General features: G+C 40.1%; 2 protein-coding genes and 2 long non-coding RNA genes across 4 annotated transcripts; 2 read left to right on the top strand and 2 right to left on the bottom strand.

The window, feature by feature from the left end:
* Nucleotides 1-4,799: 4,799 nt before the first annotated feature.
* On the top strand, nucleotides 4,800-8,980 carry LOC143502040 (uncharacterized). Its single transcript, XM_076995226.1, has 6 exons — nucleotides 4,800-4,971; nucleotides 6,857-6,962; nucleotides 7,126-7,268; nucleotides 7,496-8,056; nucleotides 8,201-8,264; nucleotides 8,488-8,980. Exons 1-5 carry the CDS (start codon nucleotides 4,951-4,953, stop codon nucleotides 8,213-8,215), a joined length of 846 nt encoding a protein of 281 aa, XP_076851341.1. The 5' UTR covers nucleotides 4,800-4,950; the 3' UTR covers nucleotides 8,216-8,264; nucleotides 8,488-8,980.
* LOC143502041 (uncharacterized) lies at nucleotides 8,469-9,606 on the bottom strand. The gene is made up of 4 exons (XR_013127060.1): nucleotides 9,500-9,606; nucleotides 8,956-9,066; nucleotides 8,706-8,838; nucleotides 8,469-8,593 (listed from the first exon to the last, which is right to left on the bottom strand). It is a non-coding gene; the product is annotated as an uncharacterized LOC143502041 (long non-coding RNA).
* A 9,536-nt stretch (nucleotides 9,607-19,142) lies between these two features.
* LOC143502044 (uncharacterized) lies at nucleotides 19,143-22,766 on the top strand. The gene is made up of 6 exons (XM_076995228.1): nucleotides 19,143-19,314; nucleotides 20,642-20,747; nucleotides 20,911-21,053; nucleotides 21,281-21,841; nucleotides 21,986-22,049; nucleotides 22,273-22,766. Exons 1-5 carry the CDS (start codon nucleotides 19,294-19,296, stop codon nucleotides 21,998-22,000), a joined length of 846 nt encoding a protein of 281 aa, XP_076851343.1. The 5' UTR covers nucleotides 19,143-19,293; the 3' UTR covers nucleotides 22,001-22,049; nucleotides 22,273-22,766.
* LOC143502045 (uncharacterized) lies at nucleotides 22,254-23,391 on the bottom strand. The gene is made up of 4 exons (XR_013127062.1): nucleotides 23,285-23,391; nucleotides 22,741-22,851; nucleotides 22,491-22,623; nucleotides 22,254-22,378 (listed from the first exon to the last, which is right to left on the bottom strand). It is a non-coding gene; the product is annotated as an uncharacterized LOC143502045 (long non-coding RNA).
* Nucleotides 23,392-23,737: the final 346 nt, after the last annotated feature.

The raw sequence follows: 23,737 nt of genomic DNA, 5'->3' as shown, positions 1-23,737 counted from the left end.
TTTTATACCTGAAATCAGCACATTTATTTCAGATGATATATCCTTAATTTTTATCCGTCATCACCAGTAGAGATTTACAGCTCCCTATTCTCTGTCCTCAACACTGCAAACACTGAAAGAATTGGTTCTTGTCCAAGCAGCAGGAGGGAGGGCTTAAACCCTCCTATTTACATGGGTGTCACTTCTACATGCCATCACCACATATGAGAACACTGCCAAGGTTCTTCACTCACACAGGAAGAGCTTCAGTCCATTTTGAGAAATAACCGACATGTATTCTTATTTGCATATTTCAGGAGTGATCCTGAAGCTCTCACATGATGATGATGATGTAGGAACAGATGCAACATATTCTTCACCATTCTTTAACATCACCAAAACAAAGACCTGTTAAGATTCCCCTGTTACTTCAGTTTTATAGAGGAGCATCCTCCTACATGCAACATGTCACACTTATTCAAAATCAAACAAAGAAACTACTAATACCCTCTTTGTCAGCAGACTACTTCTGGACACTGAGGGATGTTATTGAGACCAATAAAAGGCAACCATACAGTGTACTCTGTAATGGAGATTTCTGGATTGATCCATCTTTAATAAAATTTATTTTACTTTGATATCTTACCCGAATGCTTCTGACTATTCTTGCTCATCACTAAGGTTCAAAACATCAACGACACAGCAAAGGGGGGTGTCCGTGATGTTTAAGGGAGACTCCATCGGTTCACATCTCTCTAACACACATATGTCAAAGTCGAGGCCCACGGGCCAGATCGCCCGCGAATTGATTATCTATGGCCCCTTGGATGATATTTAATTACTATTAGAACCGGCCCGCAGGCCACAGCCGCCCGCTGGTGTTTTGTACGCACAAACACTACATTCCCCACAATGCAACGGTAGCCCACGAAGTCACTGCAGCGCGACGCGACGCGAGGGTCCGCGCGGCGAAAATGACGTAATCGCAGTGGCTCTGCCTGTGCGCGAGGGTCTCGCGTGCTGTCGATTCTCGAGGTCGTGCACATCTCGAATTTTGTAACTTTGCGCGCGCCGCGCCTCAGCGCAATGAACAAAGTCATGTTTGCAGGGTTCATACACCTTGATAAGGTGGAATTAAAGCACTTGTACGTCACTTTAAAGGTCCATTTCAATATTTCCCAGCACGTTAAACTTAATTAAGTTAAATATTTATACATATACTCGAAATGGTTCGAAATAATTCGCTTTTTATCACATTATTTAATGGTTGTTTTTTTTTTTTTTTTTCAAAACGCCCAATCTTAACGTCTTCATGATCTCTCATGTTTCATCCTGGAATTACAAGAGGCTCGTATTTGTTAACGTAATACAGGAGATTAACCAATTATGGTTAAAAGCAATACGTTGAGCTCAAATCACGTTTATGCCCCTAGCCTAGAGATAACATTTATATTTAAGTGGTTGTTCAACTTGTGTTTTTATTCCAGTGTGTAACTATAGGCACACACATTTTTAAGTTTAAAAGCCTGTTCCATTACAATGTACGTCTACCAGTTTATCAGTTCATCTGTCTCTCAGTGTGTTACAGGTTATTTCCTTGGTTATGTTCAAGTATAGACCCAGTGTTTAGAAATGTTTCTTTTAAAAGTCCAGCGCCCCAACAAACTGCCATTTTCTATTGCCATTGACTGCACAAGAACTAAATTGAGAACAGACATCAATAGAGATGGAACAATCAACAGAAATCTCCTACAGCCATTACTACAGTTACATACTTTAGATATGCCTATGTAAAAATCTAATGTCTGAACTGACATTAGGAAGTCACTCTTCATTCTGTAGGCATCATAAAAATGAGCATTTTCACTTGCAGAAATTATTTTCAATTACCATCATGTTCTGTGGCAAATTAATATGTCCGAACCTATATATTTTGTTCTGTGTACATTTTTCTCCTGAACATCAATGGATCTTCTGAATTAAACTGAATGTTTAATTGCAGATAATTGCTGTAATTATACATGAATCTGTATATAATTTAAGAAAGCAGGAAAATACCGTATAAATAATACTGTATTATTTCCGTAAAAAACGAGAAAAGCATGTAACTTGTAATTATTGTCATAATACTTAAAATAAAAGACATTTTGTTAAATTACAAATAATGTCTGTAATTTTACAAAGTTTTGCATACAATTGGAAAAAATGTTAAAATACATTAAATATTTACAGTTATTTTCCATAAAATTAAGATTTTTTTTTACAGTGTACTCAAGCTCAATAATTTTTAATTGTTTTAAACCTCGCAAAATCATGGACTTATTGTCCTGAGAGACAGACTGCATTAAATATCCTGCCAGCAGCAGAAACTAGAAAGGGCTCTTTAAATTGAGAGCGATGTGCAGCGAGTTAATGAAGCTACTGTACCCCTGCTGTGCGTAAATGCGCACATTGCTCCTCCAAACTTTCCATATGCTTTTTTTCATAACACAGTAGAGAAACTGCCAACCTCTGAGCAGTAGCCGCTCGTCCTTCTGTTGACTGCTTGCTAGCATGGTTTGCATGCTTCGTAGCAAAGTGACGGCTGATTTCGTAAACTGCAACCGTTTCTTGGCATATCAGACATACAGCCGTTGATCAAAGCTCAGTTAGAAAAATATTTTGTTGTCCACTCAACACACTTTTTAAGCACTCGGCACTCAGTTCCCACTTTCTTTTCTTTAGTCCACTCATTTTTACCTTTAAAAAGCCTAACGGGCCTTATGGTACGTGTAGGTTCCGTCCAAAGCATTTTTGTTTTTTAAATCAAGTATTTGGAGAGCGCGAGCTGACTGGATTTTATTGTTTTTTTTCCTTCACTTTGCCGTGTGTTATATTTGCAAAACGACACATTATATTTCCAGAATTATTTTCTGTATGAAAAATAAAATAATAAAATAAAGCCTTAATAGAGAATTTAAAAACGAACTGATAGTGAAAATGATTCCCAAAAGTTTTTACATAAACCGGATGTAAAAAAGGGACATCTTATTTTTAATAGTTGCATACTTTTTGTTGCAAAGCTAAAATATCAACGAAAATCCAGTAGGCCCTACTCCAAAATCGCGATTAAGGCTTTTAAATACTTTTTAAGGGCCTTCATTTTTCCAATATTGATTTATCAACTTATAGTACTTTTAAGACCCGGCGGACACCCTGTACAACCACAAAATAAAAACTACAATGGTGATGACACTTACATCAATTTTAGACACTTTTACTTTCTGTGATTTAAAGATTTGATTTTAAAGATTTGATCAACTTTATTTGGTTTAGAAGTGGTTTGTATGTCAAATTATTTTACGTTAATATTTAGTTTATTATAAATCTTGGTTGCCTAATTGTCACACTGATATAACAAAGTTGGGGATTCACCTCACCTTGTCAGTGATGCTAGTGAAATGCCAAATTATCCCCTTGAAAATTATAACCCTTGCAAATATAAATATATCTAGCTTTGGGATTATTAATAAGGCTAAATCGAGGTTAATGGTTATTGTAACTCTGTTAGTCCTCGACGACGTCTTGATGCTGATTCTAAATCAATATAAATATATAAAACACAAATATGGAATGGCGCTTTTAATTCATAGCGGTCCTTAAACTGTGGTGGTATAACGTTATATGCCATATCATATGACATAGGTAAATGACGGACGTAGTATGTTCGAGGTTATGAAAACTGCCCAGTCGCCTACTGAAAGAACGCACTGCTTTAAGATTTGAGCAGAACGTAATGCATTGAAATCTAGTGCCTCCTGCACGGCATTTCGGACGGAGCCACGGATCCTCCAACGTTAGAGCCTTAACATGAGGTTATCCGAATTGAGCATTTGGAACAGGTGAAGTGCACAGGTTTCTCCATGTAATCTGTCTGCGCAGTCCAAATACGATAGATAACCCCCCCATAGACCATAAAATCTACAATATTAATGCTGGAAGCATGTTTGGACTAACATATGTTTGAACTTTAATGACCTTTTATTTGAAACTTGGAGGGACTCTGAGATTTTGCCTCTGTGATTTGTTGAAGCTCTTTGGGTATGTCCCCTTTATCAGAAACAGGTATCGTGTCCCACTTCTCCTCAATTGCACGTTTAACTGAGCATTGCAGAAATGACTGCGATGAGTGCAAGCGTCATTAACATTTCATGGTTATTTACTTGTATTTAATAAAATTGATTCAAAATGTAAAATAGCCAAACTGAACGAACATCAAAGGTTAAGAAGTGCTATTTTCAAGGTCAGTCAACTAAAACCATTTAGGATGGAATGATAAAAGAGAGCACAGTTATTTACTGGCAAGGATAAAACAAACTGACTAGCAGACATTTGGAACCTCCACGTATTAGAAACAAAGCAGTAGTGATATTTCTCAGGTCTTTCCGAGGATATTCACAAAAATATTTAATAATTGTTGACAAAAAAGTAAATTGGCAAAATAAATGGACAGTCCTCATTGTGAATTCAAGAGAAAAAAATGCTGAAACGCAAAATTATAGGTGTACGTTGTACACTGACATGAAAATACCTAAGTAAGACATTCGATGGGTAGCACAGATTTTTATAACACCGGAGTGGATCTGATACATGTTCCAGGGCCAGAGTGGGTGTGATAAATGTCCCGGCCCAAACTACTGAGATTAACATGGGCCAGCCCAATGTGATTTGCACTTGAAGACTCGGCCAATTAGTAGTTTTAGTTATTATCTAACTGTCACTATGACAACACGGGCAATTAGTAGTTTTAGTTATTATCTAACTGCGTCCCTACGACAACACGGCATATGAAGTCACAATGCAGGAGACCTATAAAAGTCGCCACAGACAGTGTTTAATTTAACCACAGATGGTTCGATCGTCACGGAGGTTGAAGTAGCTACTACAGCGGTTCACCGATATCTTGTGCGAGTAAAGGAGTGACTATTGATCATGTTTAAACTAATGATGAGGGTAAGTTCATGTTCCTTTGAGCTTTTTCCATAATCTCACTTTAGTCCGAGTAAGTTCGAGAGAGCCGCTTCTCAGTCTATTTATTGAAAATTACATTCCTCGTCGAGACAGTTCTCTAAAGTTGCTTTGTAGCAACAGTGATTGTAGAATATTGCACAAAAATAGAACTAAATTGCTTTCGACCACAAATGGCGACTCAGATTAACATTAATTATCCGGTTACATCCCAGTTACTTCATTTTACGGCCTCTTATCACATTTAAGATGTGTAACCAATTAATATTGGTTATTAACCATCTGAGGTCATTATTAAGATAGATTAATATTCTCTCCTTGAGAGTCCAGCGGTGTTGAGAAAAAAAATCAAATTATAAAATGTTCGTATTCCCCCTATCCTGTCTGCGCGGATGTCCGCAGCCTGTATTATTTTCACAGAAAAGGGTAGCATTCTACAACGTGTTTAATGCATAACGTAGCCTACTTTAAGATAAAGGGTTGTATAACACGCATGGTTTTATTTAGAAACACACATTAGAAAGCACTACATAGGCCTAGCTCATGAACATATTGCTAATTAATGATTGTGCCGTATTCAGCGCAGTTTCCGAAATTCAATGGTGGCGTGGAATGACGTTATTTGTTGGTCTTTAGGGTGTCGCACATCTTAACAAGGCTGCTACTGGCCCACTACAAAACTTTAAAAATCCTTATGCACAACGTTACTCAGAAATTAATCTATTCGTGAACCAAAATCAACACATTGGCTTTCAAAATATGATGTACGCCCCCCCACCCATCCCGTCTGAGCAGTCCAAATACGATAGACCAGTGATTCTCAACTGGTGGGTCGCGGACACGTTCTGGGTGGGTCGCGGACAGCTTGTAAAAAAATTAATATACTACTCTTCTAATTTGTACTCACCTTTTATCCTGGAAAAAAGAGGCACCCGTCAGACGTGCCAGGGCTTCAGATTGCGACTAAAATCGTCGCAATCACGACCATAAATATTAATTTGCGAGTAATATTTATGGTAACCCTAATATAATTATTTCATTCGCCACTGGCGACAGCCGATACAACAGCATTATTTTTTTATGGGTAAGGATTTTTTGTAATTGGAAAAATTTCCATCATTTTCTTTTGAGTTTGTATTTTAAAAGTTAAACGATAGACTCCAGCTCCCGCTCACATGTTCGTCTGTGCCCATCAACAAATGCAGGAATCCGATCACCAGCAGGACTCGCAAAACGGAGCTGAAACTTGAGCACTAAGCGTTGAAAATGGCCAAGCGAAAAATATCGCATTTTTTCCACACAGTCTACATCTCTGTCGGACACAAAGAGGACACTTCTTTATAACTGTACATAATTTTAAGTTAATTGGGATCAAAAGTCACTCGTATGCATACTAGGAAACAAGTTTGTTTCACGTTCGAGTATTCGGAATTTTCTTCAATAACTAAGACAGTATTGGCAAAAGTGCTATAATAAAATTCTTGTTTCTGGCAACCAAGACAAACATCTACAACTTTGTTTACGTCAGGAATAGACGTATTTTAAATGTGCAACTTTCATCACTGCAACGTCTAAGGCACCGTCTACAAATGACCTTAACATAGACGCAAGTGGCGGTCGTGAAGGCCCCAGAGCACTACACACTGTTTTTTGTAATAATTTCAATAGCTTATAAACGGTCCTTCATAAGACCACCAAACAAGTTGTATTGCATAAAGTGCATGGTGTACGGCAACCGACAACGTTTTTTTTAAAAGCGGGTCGCGACTTAATGACCATGAGGATAAAGTGGGTCCTGGGCTGAGACCAGTTGAGAACCCTTGCGATAGTCATCATGAAACTCATTTTTTCTTCATTTTCTCTACTACAGTCTAAGAAAGCTGGGCCAACAGAAGAGCTTCCTGAGGGCTGTGATGTGTCGGCCCCCAGCGTGAAAAACAAGCAGGCAAAGAAAGACCATAGCAGATGGTTTTCAGGTGAGATTTAGCGTGATTACATGTTACCAAAACGTGATGCATTATGAGGTTATTTATTCATAACTATAATTTTCCACAATTTATGTTTTTAGTGACATTTGCTTATGTGCATCATTAGTGTCTGCCTCATAGATGCTTAAAGTAAATGTTTCTTTCACCACAGCTATTTGCTGTACTAGAGTGGAGGAGGCAGTGATGGATGATCTCAACACTCCTCCATGTGTGAAAAGTGGTGGAGTCGTATCCACCTCTGGGATTAATCCAGCTGTTCTAACTGAAGAGTTGAGGAATACACTGCCAAGCAATGTGAGTACCAATCTCTGTATCTCTGTCTTCCTATCTGCCTGTGTGTGTTACCATAGCAACATGAGCCTTTGGCCATGTCTGGTCAGACCTTCACAACATTAGATGTTCTTTACATTAGCATTTTACTTAAAGAAATAATCAGCTTAAGGTTAAAAAAGGTAATAATTAAAAATCATTAAGCTTTTGGATACTGATGAACTTTTTACACTTTCCTTTAACCTAACTAGATGAAAATGGAGGATTTGATTGAAGTGCTGGAAAAAATCTCGGCATGGGTCAAAGTGGCAGTGAAGGAGGTGGTTGCTCAGGACCTCATCCCTATAGTGAGGAACCTGATGCTGGAAAGGATTGCGGCTCTGGACCGAGTAAAAGCACAAATGAGCTGCAGGGGTACTCGGTCAGTGCTGTCGGATACTGACCTTTCTGAGGAGGCACTCCAGTCGGGCATCGTGAGGAGATTTGTGAAGACTGCTTCAGAAACTTTTCTCCAAGAACGCCTTGGGTTGACATCCTGGACCAAGCCCGACACTGATCACTACGGTTCTAGAAGCGCATCTGTGACGGAGGCTGACTTAGAAGTGAGGCTGTCTCTACAGAGATGCTGCTCAGAGCTGTCAGCTCTGATTGCCCTCACTCTGTTCGGTGATGTCGCTGGCATCACCATCTCTCGGACAGAACAGGACCATACAGGCTCCGTTCTGCAGAGTGCAGCACAGACAGTGGACGTGGGGCTGGAGAAGAAATCTTGGTGGTTCAGGTTTCCAAGATTTCTGAAGCTGAGATTCAAGGTATCTGTTTTTAAAATGTATTTATTCCCAGTCACACCATTAGCTTTAGATTCTGCTCTTCTGAATGATTTTCAACCATACATTTATGCTACCGTCAATCATATTTTGAATGATTTTATATCAAATTGTCTGCTCTTTTTAAAGAAACGGACAACCTAAGTGCATGTTCACACGGAGGACCAGGTGGTGGACAGACATATTCCAGATGGTACGCATTTTAGTATTTCTTTGGTGAAGTTTAATTCATGACAGTATTATGTATAAAGAAGTGAGGGGTCCATGGTATAGTAGTCTTCCATGGTTTAGTTGTGTTCTATGGTTTAGTAGTCTTTCCTGCTGCACAACTAATAGGGCATGAACAACAATGACAACAGCATGGAAGACTACACACAGCATCCCTCTCACACCGTCTGTTTGCTTTGACTTTGCAGGTTTCCAGTCTACCAGTGCCGAAGCACCATCCACCTCTGACAAGACCATCTCTAAGCTCAGGAGAAAGTCGACGCATTCCAGATTGGCAACAGCTTTCTCAAAGATCTGCAGAAAATGAGGGGAAAACACCTACTTGGGTGATATTGCTGGAAGTAGAAAATGTTATTCAATTAAAATGGGGAAAAAAAAAGAAAACCAGACTGCTTCATTGTGATACCTGCATGACAGAAGGCAACATGCATTGTGTCCTGGTCCACAAACTTCATTACTCCTCTTGTCCTGGAAGTCTGGGTGAAGATCAGGTTGCACAGCTGTCTGTGGTTTCTACTCCAGGAAGAAGCACTGGAGACCTACATGATGGAGAGTAAGAAAGAGACAGAAAAGCAAAATAAAGACTTTGATGGGGTCAGAGACCTGACCCATCACCTGGACTGTGTGTATGTGTATATGTAAGAGGAATAACTCACTAGAGGTCCTTCGTCCTCAGGGGGGGAGGGCCGTCTTCCAGGGCTTCCCTGGTGCTGGCCGGTAGAGCCCACGGTCATCGGCAGAAGGGGGGGAGGCAGGTCCTACTGAACCTGTAGGAGGAGGACAGGACAAGTTGTAATGCTGAATGTGATGTATAGCAAACAATAGCATACAGTTATGTTTGTGTATGTTGTACGTGTTTCAATGGCGACGTATGTAGTCCTGCTCCAACGTAGGTGGTAGAGTCTAACAAAGTTGGGGCCGGGGCTACTCATTTAAACGCCGAGCATAGGATCTTTCAAGGGAGAACTTCACAGGGGCAGCGAGTGTGGCCAGACATGCCGCTAAGCTTTTACTGCACAGTTTTACCAATGTTTTATCCGGTTTAAGGGACTATGTTCATGTGTGTGCTGCACAAATAAAAAAAACAATGGGTGAGGTCTATCGTTGGAGTCAAGCCTGATGACAAGGCATCTCCACAAAGACCAAACATAGTTCAATGTTTTCCTGAAAAGTTGGGAGATGTGTTAGGGTTACACAAACCTCAAAAGATGAAACATTAAACAGAGTGTTAGGGGCAAAGAGAAGAAGGGGCAGATGCACAACGCCCCATGTGGGTGATCAGTCCATGTGAGTCCTAACAGTCCAACATCTAGTCCTCATGTTATGGGGAAAACCGACTTCATCTGAAAAACACACAAATACATACAAACATTTGTTTTTATGTGGAAAAGTAAAAGGCATGATACATAGTGAGATTAGAACTTTGTATAAGAATCTATTAAAATGCTGTGTAGGTGATTAAAAGCGTGGAGGGGGTCCTCTTGATGTGTCGGGACTGGTGGAGAAAACAGCAGGGTCCGGTGTCTCCAGGGTCTGGGTGTGATTAGACTCATGTGACCTGAAAAGGCCATCTGAATCGATGGAGACACCCTTATACGTCACAGAAACTTCTGATTGCTGAAAAACACAAATAAGAGTAAAAATAAGTGAAGATGCCTTTAGGAATCATTTTCTAAATACCCCATAAGTAAGTCTAAATGTAATCAGGTATGAGCAGTGTTGGGAACGTTACTTTAAAAAAGTAATTAGTTACTCACTACTTGTTCAAAAAAGTAACTGAGTTAGTAACTGAATTACTCTATAATAAAAGTAACTCGTTACCAGGGAAAGTAACTATTTGCATTACAGTAAAAAAAAAAAAAGTTATATGCCAATAAATAAGGATTTTTTGAAAAAGCTGTTTTCACAGTCAGTTGAAATGAGTAGATCATAAAGGTGTTTAAATTTTGACATTTATTGCACATTAACATACCAGTACAGGATAAAATCCTTTATAATCCCAAATCTTTGAAAAAAAAGAAACAAAAGTAAACAGTTACACTATATAAAGTGCATTTACATCTATCAAATTAAATTAAATTCCCTCAACCTGAGACAACTGGTTTGTTCACAACAGAAGTAAACTTAACAATTAAACCTCTATTCTTAATTAAATAAATCAAATACCCAGTCTGGTAGACATTCAGGAACTTCAAGTATTTTCTTAAATAATGTTTATATCGCCAACTTGAATATGCAAATTTTTCTTCGGCTTGCTTCTGACTCGCCATTTCTGTCTCTTCTCCGTTTGTGTCGTGTCACTGGAGTGCTTCGGCACGCGTGTAAAAACACTGGCTCTGATTGGCTACCATAACGCTGCCTTAGCCAATCACTTACTGACTTGTTAAGTTAAACAGGTGTTACACCGAGAACTGTGACCTATCGAGATCTGTTACTCCTCACTAGCCTGGGCAGCGGTCCGCTCCCTTTACTGTTAGTATATCAATATATAGTAATGCACCGCTTTTAATGACCAGTAACGTCAACGGCGTTGTAACGACAGGAAAAGTAATTAATTATATTATCCCATTACTGACAAAATGACTCCGTTACCTAACGCCGTTAAAAATAATGCATTATTATTATTGTAATAATAATTATATTAATAATTATTGTTATTCGCAACACTGTATATGAATAACTGATGATTGATTGATTATTATTAGTTCCATGTAATTTTTTGTAATGAGTTTACTGGTCTGGCCCCCTTGAGGTCCGATTAAGTTGTATTCGGCCCCCAGACCAAAATGAGTTTTTTGCTACTTTGACGATGCAAAACCCATAAAATGCAGGTGGTGGAGGTGAAGCTTCAGCACAAGTCCATCTACAGTGGGCGGCAGAGTGAGCACTGGTGGGTGCTCAACAATGAATTCTACTGGATAGATGCAGAGGTGAGTCATGGGAACAGGTTCACAATTTCAGTAAGAATGGACATGCTACTGTCAACGTCCCTTCAACCTAATCTTTTCTTTGTATTTGTAGCTTACCCTCCACCACTTTGCCAGCGCTAGTGCCGTGGCCTGCATCAAGGTAACGAAGAGTATTGACTATAAGCATCTTTAACTTGTGACGGGTAGGGTGAGCGAAAATAAATGGAAGGGATCACGCCAATTCTCAGGGAAATAGGATGGTTTAATATGTAAAGTGCGCAAACCAAAACCCGTGAACTGATCCGAATTAAGGATATAATAACCAGCAGTCAACTGGTACAAAGACAAGACATATATAGACGAACAAACGACCCTCAGGTGAGACGGATCGCGGGCTCCGCCCACCTGAGGGACGAACACAACGCCACACCCACAGGACAAGCTGCTGCTGTAGACGGGGGCGACCAGTAGGGGGCCGCCGTACCGTGACATAACTAGCTTGTCCCATTCTGAATTACACTCATCAGCATGTCCTCTGTTAATTCAGGGGAGGGGAACCAGCATCACGGAGGCAAACATTTACCTGCGCGCCTGTTCAAAATCGACATTGGTGCAGAATATTTTTCTGGTCAGTGCTTCTTCCTTTCTGATTGCATTTAGACTTATTTGTGGTGAGGTTTTTAGAAAATGATATCTAAATGCATTTTTACTGTGTGTGTGTTGTAGCAAACACAGGTGTCCACTTGGTTTAAGGGTGTCTTCATCGGCTCGGATGACATTTTCAGGTCATCCGAGTCTAGTCACATCCAGACCCTGGAGACACCGAACCCAGCTGTTTTTTCCACCAGTCCATACCCACCAAGAGCACCCCCTCAACGTCCACCTCCAGGCTTTTAAACACCCACACACACATTAATTTATTCTTTTATAAATTCATGATTTGACTGTGTGGCATGCGTTTTATTTTTCCACGTAATTTAATATTTTTGTTTGCATGTGTGTTTTTCAGATGCTGAAGGTTTTCCCATAACCACATGAGGACTAGATGTTGTTCTTTTGGGACACAGAAGCAGAACATCACATGGACTGATAATTTTACATCTGCCCATTCTTCTCTTTCCCCTCACACTCTGTTTCATCTTTTGAGGTTTGTGTAACCCTAACACATCTTCCAGATTTCTCATGAAAACATAAAGCTGTGTGTAGTCTTTATTCTTCTTTTCTGTCTCTTTCGTACTGTCCATCATGTAGGTCTCCTGTGCTTCTTCCTGGATTAGAGACTACCGACAGCTGTGCAACCTGAATTTCACGCAGGCTCCCAGGACAAGAGGACTACTGCAGTTTGTGGACCAGGACAGAATAATAAGCCTTGACGAGATGTGCATCAAGATAATGAGAGACTTTATGGTCCACGCCAGAGAACAGAGACAAGACCAGAGGACTTAACAGCATCAAGAACTGATCGTCGGGATTATTAGAACAATCACCATCGTCAGTGTGCAAGGAACTGTGAGGAAAGCCAGAAAGAATCACCATCCGTGGACTATTCATCATCACCGTGGACAACCATCAGCATTACAGACTCAACCGTTATGGGATTTTTGGTTATCAGCAGCTGATTATCAGTGCTCCTATCACCCTCATCAGACCTCTACAACTAATTCAGAATGCTGCAGCACGACTGGTCTTCAATCTCCCCAAGTTCTCACATGTGACTCCTCTGCTACGCTCTCTTCACTGGCTTCCAGTAGCGGCACGCATCAGATATAAAACCTTGATGCTTGCTTACAAAGCCAAAAATGGACTGGCCCCTCCCTACATGATGTCCATGGTCAAAAGCCGATCCGTACAGCGAATACTCAGAAACTCAAGCTTGGCTCGACTCGAAACTCCATGTTTAAAGTCTCATGGAAGACAAAGCTCCAGACTATTCTCCTTCCTGGCTCCAAGATGGTGGAACGATCTTCCATTAGCTGCTAGGACTGCAGAGTCTATTGCTATCTTCAAGTGTAGACTGAAGACTCACCTGTTTGTTGAGTTCTTACCAGGGCACTAACTCAGATGATACCACTTGAGGTTGTTCTTTAAATGGTATGTCTGTCGATGGTTATTTGTGCTTCTTGGCAAATGTCAAGGATTCACGTGTCTAAATGAACTGTTCAATTATGAGTGCTTAGGGAGGTGTTGTGATGTTGAGAGAAATAAACCATATTGGTCTCCCTGTTACCTTGCGTAGATGTTTTGCAGATTTGCAGCAAGGCAGGCTCACTAGTCGTAGCTCTTCACAGAAGAAGAAGCTCCTGAGAGCCCTGAATGCCTGTATTTCAGTCAGATGCCCTGCGTTTGGAGAGGACTACGAACAGGTTCAGCTAAACAACCTCTGAGCCATTCAGAACACATCAGAACCACATGCAGTAGCCTGCAGAAACTGCACACAACCTTCTTTATTTTCTCACTCTGTTGCTGCTGAAGTCCAGGAGCAATGCTCTTCTGATGTACTGTCTTCCACAGGACGCTCATGAGTTCCTGATGATGTGTTTGCTTCAGCTGAAGGAGGAGGGATAGACACTCAGGGTTTCCTCCTTCTCTTACATCTGCCCTGTTGCAAATTTTGAGTGGTGAGCAGTCTGACATTATCCACAAACATGCAGTAGAAACTAAAGTGACTAATGACATCTTGCTACCCTGACAAGGCACTACATCAGTGACGTAGCTGAGGAGAAAGGAGAGAGCTGGTTAACATTCAATGATTCAAAGGTTTCAAAAATGAATGAGCCAGCAATCCTTAAGCGCAAGGCAAGAACAGCCTACCTGCTCTTCTACATGCAAAGGTAGGAGCTCACCTTCTCACTGAGGTACAGTAGGGGCAGTATCCCCCTAAACCCAACTCCATGCCAGGTCCAAGTGAGGATACACATGTAAGTACCTACATCCACACTTAACAAAACAGGCTACACATCTGCTCAGTTCAGTTCAGGACTACTCCTGTCTGTTTCTGTCGTCCAATCGTAGGAGATGATTCATTAAGAATTAAGAATCATGATTCATTAAGAATCATCTTTCTCCACACCCCCATCCATTGGCAATAGTTGGAACAGCATTTCAGATGCCCACAGATTCAAATCAGAATTGATTTTATACCTGAAATCAGCACATTTATTTCAGATGATATATCCTTAATTTTTATCCGTCATCACCAGTAGAGATTTACAGCTCCCTATTCTCTGTCCTCAACACTGCAAACACTGAAAGAATTGGTTCTTGTCCAAGCAGCAGGAGGGAGGGCTTAAACCCTCCTATTTACATGGGTGTCACTTCTACATGCCATCACCACATATGAGAACACTGCCAAGGTTCTTCACTCACACAGGAAGAGCTTCAGTCCATTTTGAGAAATAACCGACATGTATTCTTATTTGCATATTTCAGGAGTGATCCTGAAGCTCTCACATGATGATGATGATGTAGGAACAGATGCAACATATTCTTCACCATTCTTTAACATCACCAAAACATTAAAGACCTGTTAAGATTCCCCTGTTACTTCAGTTTTATAGAGGAGCATCCTCCTACATGCAACATGTCACACTTATTCAAAATCAAACAAAGAAACTACTAATACCCTCTTTGTCAGCAGACTACTTCTGGACACTGAGGGATGTTATTGAGACCAATAAAAGGCAACCATACAGTGTACTCTGTAATGGAGATTTCTGGATTGATCCATCTTTAATAAAATTTATTTTACTTTGATATCTTACCCGAATGCTTCTGACTATTCTTGCTCATCACTAAGGTTCAAAACATCAACGACACAGCAAAGGGGGGTGTCCGTGATGTTTAAGGGAGACTCCATCGGTTCACATCTCTCTAACACACATATGTCAAAGTCGAGGCCCACGGGCCAGATCGCCCGCGAATTGATTATTTATGGCCCCTTGGATGATATTTAATTACTATTAGAACCGGCCCGCAGGCCACAGCCGCCCGCTGGTGTTTTGCACGCACAAACACTACATTCCCCACAATGCAACGGTAGCCCACGAAGTCACTGCAGCGCGACGCGACGCGAGGGTCCGCGCGGCGAAAATGACGTAATCGCAGTGGCTCTGCCTGTGCGCGAGGGTCTCGCGTGCTGTCGATTCTCGAGGTCGTGCACATCTCGAATTTTGTAACTTTGCGCGCGCCGCGCCTCAGCGCAATGAACAAAGTCATGTTTGCAGGGTTCATACACCTTGATAAGGTGGAATTAAAGCACTTGTACGTCACTTTAAAGGTCCATTTCAATATTTCCCAGCACGTTAAACTTAATTAAGTTAAATATTTATACATATACTCGAAATGGTTCGAAATAATTCGCTTTTTATCACATTATTTAATGGTTGTTTTTTTTTTTTTTTCAAAACGCCCAATCTTAACGTCTTCATGATCTCTCATGTTTCATCCTGGAATTACAAGAGGCTCGTATTTGTTAACGTAATACAGGAGATTAACCAATTATGGTTAAAAGCAATACGTTGAGCTCAAATCACGTTTATGCCCCTAGCCTAGAGATAACATTTATATTTAAGTGGTTGTTCAACTTGTGTTTTTATTCCAGTGTGTAACTATAGGCACACACATTTTTAAGTTTAAAAGCCTGTTCCATTACAATGTACGTCTACCAGTTTATCAGTTCATCTGTCTCTCAGTGTGTTACAGGTTATTTCCTTGGTTATGTTCAAGTATAGACCCAGTGTTTAGAAATGTTTCTTTTAAAAGTCCAGCGCCCCAACAAACTGCCATTTTCTATTGCCATTGACTGCACAAGAACTAAAATGAGAACAGACATCAATAGAGATGGAACAATCAACAGAAATCTCCTACAGCCATTACTACAGTTACATACTTTAGATATGCCTATGTAAAAATCTAATGTCTGAACTGATATTAGGAAGTCACTCTTCATTCTGTAGGCATCATAAAAATGAGCATTTTCACTTGCAGAAATTATTTTCAATTACCATCATGTTCTGTGGCAAATTAATATGTCCGAACCTATATATTTTGTTCTGTGTACATTTTTCTCCTGAACATCAATGGATCCTCTGAATTAAACTGAATGTTTAATTGCAGATAATTGCTGTAATTATACATGAATCTGTATATAATTTAAGAAAGCAGGAAAATACCGTATAAATAATACTGTATTATTTCCGTAAAAAACGAGAAAAGCATGTAACTTGTAATTATTGTCATAATACTTAAAATAAAAGACATTTTGTTAAATTACAAATAATGTCTGTAATTTTACAAAGTTTTGCATACAATTGGAAAAAATGTTAAAATACATTAAATATTTACAGTTATTTTCCATAAAATTAAGATTTTTTTTTACAGTGTACTCAAGCTCAATAATTTTTAATTGTTTTAAACCTCGCAAAATCATGGACTTATTGTCCTGAGAGACAGACTGCATTAAATATCCTGCCAGCAGCAGAAACTAGAAAGGGCTCTTTAAATTGAGAGCGATGTGCAGCGAGTTAATGAAGCTACTGTACCCCTGCTGTGCGTAAATGCGCACATTGCTCCTCCAAACTTTCCATATGCTTTTTTTCATAACACAGTAGAGAAACTGCCAACCTCTGAGCAGTAGCCGCTCGTCCTTCTGTTGACTGCTTGCTAGCATGGTTTGCATGCTTCGTAGCAAAGTGACGGCTGATTTCGTAAACTGCAACCGTTTCTTGGCATATCAGACATACAGCCGTTGATCAAAGCTCAGTTAGAAAAATATTTTGTTGTCCACTCAACACACTTTTTAAGCACTCGGCACTCAGTTCCCACTTTCTTTTCTTTAGTCCACTCATTTTTACCTTTAAAAAGCCTAACGGGCCTTATGGTACGTGTAGGTTCCGTCCAAAGCATTTTTGTTTTTTAAATCAAGTATTTGGAGAGCGCGAGCTGACTGGATTTTATTGTTTTTTTTCCTTCACTTTGCCGTGTGTTATATTTGCAAAACGACACATTATATTTCCAGAATTATTTTCTGTATGAAAAATAAAATAATAAAATAAAGCCTTAATAGAGAATTTAAAAACGAACTGATAGTGAAAATGATTCCCAAAAGTTTTTACATAAACCGGATGTAAAAAAAGGGACATCTTATTTTTAATAGTTGCATACTTTTTGTTGCAAAGCTAAAATATCAACGAAAATCCAGTAGGCCCTACTCCAAAATCGCGATTAAGGCTTTTAAATACTTTTTAAGGGCCTTCATTTTTCCAATATTGATTTATCAACTTATAGTACTTTTAAGACCCGGCGGACACCCTGTACAACCACAAAATAAAAACTACAATGGTGATGACACTTACATCAATTTTAGACACTTTTACTTTCTGTGATTTAAAGATTTGATTTTAAAGATTTGACCAACTTTATTTGGTTTAGAAGTGGTTTGTATGTCAAATTATTTTACGTTAATATTTAGTTTATTATAAATCTTGGTTGCCTAATTGTCACACTGATATAACAAAGTTGGGGATTCACCTCACCTTGTCAGTGATGCTAGTGAAATGCCAAATTATCCCCTTGAAAATTATAACCCTTGCAAATATAAATATATCTAGCTTTGGGATTATTAATAAGGCTAAATCGAGGTTAATGGTTATTGTAACTCTGTTAGTCCTCGACGACGTCTTGATGCTGATTCTAAATCAATATAAATATATAAAACACAAATATGGAATGGCGCTTTTAATTCATAGCGGTCCTTAAACTGTGGTGGTATAACGTTATATGCCATATCATATGACATAGGTAAATGACGGACGTAGTATGTTCGAGGTTATGAAAACTGCCCAGTCGCCTACTGAAAGAACGCACTGCTTTAAGATTTGAGCAGAACGTAATGCATTGAAATCTAGTGCCTACTGCACGGCATTTCGGACGGAGCCACGGATCCTCCAACGTTAGAGCCTTAACATGAGGTTATCCGAATTGAGCATTTGGAACAGGTGAAGTGCACAGGTTTCTCCATGTAATCTGTCTGCGCAGTCCAAATACGATAGATAACCCCCCCATAGACCATAAAATCTACAATATTAATGCTGGAAGCATGTTTGGACTAACATATGTTTGAACTTTAATGACCTTTTATTTGAAACTTGGAGGGACTCTGAGATTTTGCCTCTGTGATTTGTTGAAGCTCTTTGGGTATGTCCCCTTTATCAGAAACAGGTATCGTGTCCCACTTCTCCTCAATTGCACGTTTAACTGAGCATTGCAGAAATGACTGCGATGAGTGCAAGCGTCATTAACATTTCATGGTTATTTACTTGTATTTAATAAAATTGATTCAAAATGTAAAATAGCCAAACTGAACGAACGTCAAAGGTTAAGAAGTGCTATTTTCAAGGTCAGTCAACTAAAACCATTTAGGATGGAATGATAAAAGAGAGCACAGTTATTTACTGGCAAGGATAAAACAAACTGACTAGCAGACATTTGGAACCTCCACGTATTAGAAACAAAGCAGTAGTGATATTTCTCAGGTCTTTCCGAGGATATTCACAAAAATATTTAATAATTGTTGACAAAAAAGTAAATTGGCAAAATAAATGGACAGTCCTCATTGTGAATTCAAGAGAAAAAAATGCTGAAACGCAAAATTATAGGTGTACGTTGTACACTGACATGAAAATACCTAAGTAAGACATTCGATGGGTAGCACAGATTTTTATAACACCGGAGTGGATCTGATACATGTTCCAGGGCCAGAGTGGGTGTGATAAATGTCCCGGCCCAAACTACTGAGATTAACAGGGGCCAGCCCAATGTGATTTGCACTTGAAGACTCGGCCAATTAGTAGTTTTAGTTATTATCTAACTGTCACTATGACAACACGGGCAATTAGTAGTTTTAGTTATTATCTAACTGCGTCCCTACGACAACACGGCATATGAAGTCACAATGCAGGAGACCTATAAAAGTCGCCACAGACAGTGTTTAATTTAACCACAGATGGTTCGATCGTCACGGAGGTTGAAGTAGCTACTACAGCGGTTCACCGATATCTTGTGCGAGTAAAGGAGTGACTATTGATCATGTTTAAACTAATGATGAGGGTAAGTTCATGTTCCTTTGAGCTTTTTCCATAATCTCACTTTAGTCCGAGTAAGTTCGAGAGAGCCGCTTCTCAGTCTATTTATTGAAAATTACATTCCTCGTCGAGACAGTTCTCTAAAGTTGCTTTGTAGCAACAGTGATTGTAGAATATTGCACAAAAATAGAACTAAATTGCTTTCGACCACAAATGGCGACTCAGATTAACATTAATTATCCGGTTACATCCCAGTTACTTCATTTTACGGCCTCTTATCACATTTAAGATGTGTAACCAATTAATATTGGTTATTAACCATCTGAGGTCATTATTAAGATAGATTAATATTCTCTCCTTGAGAGTCCAGCGGTGTTGAGAAAAAAAATCAAATTATAAAATGTTCGTATTCCCCCTATCCTGTCTGCGCGGATGTCCGCAGCCTGTATTATTTTCACAGAAAAGGGTAGCATTCTACAACGTGTTTAATGCATAACGTAGCCTACTTTATAATTATTTCATTCGCCACTGGCGACAGCCGATACAACAGCATTATTTTTTTATGGGTAAGGATTTTTTGTAATTGGAAAAATTTCCATCATTTTCTTTTGAGTTTGTATTTTAAAAGTTAAACGATAGACTCCAGCTCCCGCTCACATGTTCGTCTGTGCCCGTCAACAAATGCAGGAATCCGATCACCAGCAGGACTCGCAAAACGGAGCTGAAACTTGAGCACTAAGCGTTGAAAATGGCCAAGCGAAAAATATCGCATTTTTTCCACACAGTCTACATCTCTGTCGGACACAAAGAGGACACTTCTTTATAACTGTACATAATTTTAAGTTAATTGGGATCAAAAGTCACTCGTATGCATACTAGGAAACAAGTTTGTTTCACGTTCGAGTATTCGGAATTTTCTTCAATAACTAAGACAGTATTGGCAAAAGTGCTATAATAAAATTCTTGTTTCTGGCAACCAAGACAAACATCTACAACTTTGTTTACGTCAGGAATAGACGTATTTTAAATGTGCAACTTTCATCACTGCAACGTCTAAGGCACCGTCTACAAATGACCTTAACATAGACGCAAGTGGCGGTCGTGAAGGCCCCAGAGCACTACACACTGTTTTTTGTAATAATTTCAATAGCTTATAAACGGTCCTTCATAAGACCACCAAACAAGTTGTATTGCATAAAGTGCATGGTGTACGGCAACCGACAACGTTTTTTTAAAAAGTGGGTCGCGACTTAATGACCATGAGGATAAAGTGGGTCCTGGGCTGAGACCAGTTGAGAACCCTTGCGATAGTCATCATGAAACTCATTTTTTCTTCATTTTCTCTACTACAGTCTAAGAAAGCTGGGCCAACAGAAGAGCTTCCTGAGGGCTGTGATGTGTCGGCCCCCAGCGTGAAAAACAAGCAGGCAAAGAAAGACCATAGCAGATGGTTTTCAGGTGAGATTTAGCGTGATTACATGTTACCAAAACGTGATGCATTATGAGGTTATTTATTCATAACTATAATTTTCCACAATTTATGTTTTTAGTGACATTTGCTTATGTGCATCATTAGTGTCTGCCCCATAGATGCTTAAAGTAAATGTTTCTTTCACCACAGCTATTTGCTGTACTAGAGTGGAGGAGGCAGTGATGGATGATCTCAACACTCCTCCATGTGGGAAAAGTGGTGGAGTCGTATCCACCTCTGGGATTAATCCAGCTGTTCTAACTGAAGAGCTGAGGAATACACTGCCAAGCAATGTGAGTACCAATCTCTGTATCTCTGTCTTCCTATCTGCATGTGTGTGTTACCATAGCAACATGAGCCTTTGGCCATGTCTGGTCAGACCTTCACAACATTAGATGTTCTTTACATTAGCATTTTACTTAAAGAAATAATCAGCTTAAGGTTAAAAAAGGTAATAATTAAAAATCATTAAGCTTTTGGATACTGATGAACTTTTTACACTTTCCTTTAACCTAACTAGATGAAAATGGAGGATTTGATTGAAGTGCTGGAAAAAATCTCGGCATGGGTCAAAGTGGCAGTGAAGGAGGTGGTTGCTCAGGACCTCATCCCTATAGTGAGGAACCTGATGCTGGAAAGGATTGCGGCTCTGGACCGAGTAAAAGCACAAATGAGCTGCAGGGGTACTCGGTCAGTGCTGTCGGATACTGACCTTTCTGAGGAGGCACTCCAGTCGGGCATCGTGAGGAGATTTGTGAAGACTGCTTCAGAAACTTTTCTCCAAGAACGCCTTGGGTTGACATCCTGGACCAAGCCCGACACTGATCACTACGGTTCTAGAAGCGCATCTGTGACGGAGGCTGACTTAGAAGTGAGGCTGTCTCTACAGAGATGCTGCTCAGAGCTGTCAGCTCTGATTGCCCTCACTCTGTTCGGTGATGTCGCTGGCATCACCATCTCTCGGACAGAACAGGACCATACAGGCTCCGTTCTGCAGAGTGCAGCACAGACAGTGGACGTGGGGCTGGAGAAGAAATCTTGGTGGTTCAGGTTTCCAAGATTTCTGAAGCTGAGATTCAAGGTATCTGTTTTTAAAATGTATTTATTCCCAGTCACACCATTAGCTTTAGATTCTGCTCTTCTGAATGATTTTCAACCATACATTTATGCTACCGTCAATCATATTTTGAATGATTTTATATCAAATTGTCTGCTCTTTTTAAAGAAACGGACAACCTAAGTGCATGTTCACACGGAGGACCAGGTGGTGGACAGACATATTCCAGATGGTACGCATTTTAGTATTTCTTTGGTGAAGTTTAATTCATGACAGTATTATGTATAAAGAAGTGAGGGGTCCATGGTATAGTAGTCTTCCATGGTTTAGTTGTGTTCTATGGTTTAGTAGTCTTTCCTGCTGCACAACTAATAGGGCATGAACAACAATGACAACAGCATGGAAGACTACACACAGCATCCCTCTCACACCGTCTGTTTGCTTTGACTTTGCAGGTTTCCAGTCTACCAGTGCCGAAGCACCATCCACCTCTGACAAGACCATCTCTAAGCTCAGGAGAAAGTCGACGCATTCCAGATTGGCAACAGCTTTCTCAAAGATCTGCAGAAAATGAGGGGAAAACACCTACTTGGGTGATATTGCTGGAAGTAGAAAATGTTATTCAATTAAAATGGGGAAAAAAAAAGAAAACCAGACTGCTTCATTGTGATACCTGCATGACAGAAGGCAACATGCATTGTGTCCTGGTCCACAAACTTCATTACTCCTCTTGTCCTGGAAGTCTGGGTGAAGATCAGGTTGCACAGCTGTCTGTGGTTTCTACTCCAGGAAGAAGCACTGGAGACCTACATGATGGAGAGTAAGAAAGAGACAGAAAAGCAAAATAAAGACTTTGATGGGGTCAGAGACCTGACCCATCACCTGGACTGTGTGTATGTGTATATGTAAGAGGAATAACTCACTAGAGGTCCTTCGTCCTCAGGGGGGGAGGGCCGTCTTCCAGGGCTTCCCTGGTGCTGGCCGGTAGAGCCCACGGTCATCGGCAGAAGGGGGGGAGGCAGGTCCTACTGAACCTGTAGGAGGAGGACAGGACAAGTTGTAATGCTGAATGTGATGTATAGCAAACAATAGCATACAGTTATGTTTGTGTATGTTGTACGTGTTTCAATGGCGACGTATGTAGTCCTGCTCCAACGTAGGTGGTAGAGTCTAACAAAGTTGGGGCCGGGGCTACTCATTTAAACGCCGAGCATAGGATCTTTCAAGGGAGAACTTCACAGGGGCAGCGAGTGTGGCCAGACATGCCGCTAAGCTTTTACTGCACAGTTTTACCAATGTTTTATCCGGTTTAAGGGACTATGTTCATGTGTGTGCTGCACAAATAAAAAAAACAATGGGTGAGGTCTATCGTTGGAGTCAAGCCTGATGACAAGGCATCTCCACAAAGACCAAACATAGTTCAATGTTTTCCTGAAAAGTTGGGAGATGTGTTAGGGTTACACAAACCTCAAAAGATGAAACATTAAACAGAGTGTTAGGGGCAAAGAGAAGAAGGGGCAGATGCACAACGCCCCATGTGGGTGATCAGTCCATGTGAGTCCTAACAGTCCAACATCTAGTCCTCATGTTATGGGGAAAACCGACTTCATCTGAAAAACACACAAATACATACAAACATTTGTTTTTATGTGGAAAAGTAAAAGGCATGATACATAGTGAGATTAGAACTTTGTATAAGAATCTATTAAAATGCTGTGTAGGTGATTAAAAGCGTGGAGGGGGTCCTCTTGATGTGTCAGGACTGGTGGAGAAAACAGCAGGGTCCGGTGTCTCCAGGGTCTGGGTGTGATTAGACTCATGTGACCTGAAAAGGCCATCTGAATCGATGGAGACACCCTTATACGTCACAGAAACTTCTGATTGCTGAAAAACACAAATAAGAGTAAAAATAAGTGAAGA

The sequence above is a fragment of the Brachyhypopomus gauderio genome, unplaced genomic scaffold (assembly GCF_052324685.1).
Source record: "Brachyhypopomus gauderio isolate BG-103 unplaced genomic scaffold, BGAUD_0.2 sc186, whole genome shotgun sequence".
Lineage (NCBI taxonomy): Eukaryota > Metazoa > Chordata > Actinopteri > Gymnotiformes > Hypopomidae > Brachyhypopomus > Brachyhypopomus gauderio.
Note: the sequence above shows the minus strand (reverse complement) of the source record. Positions and strands in the feature narration are given on the sequence as shown.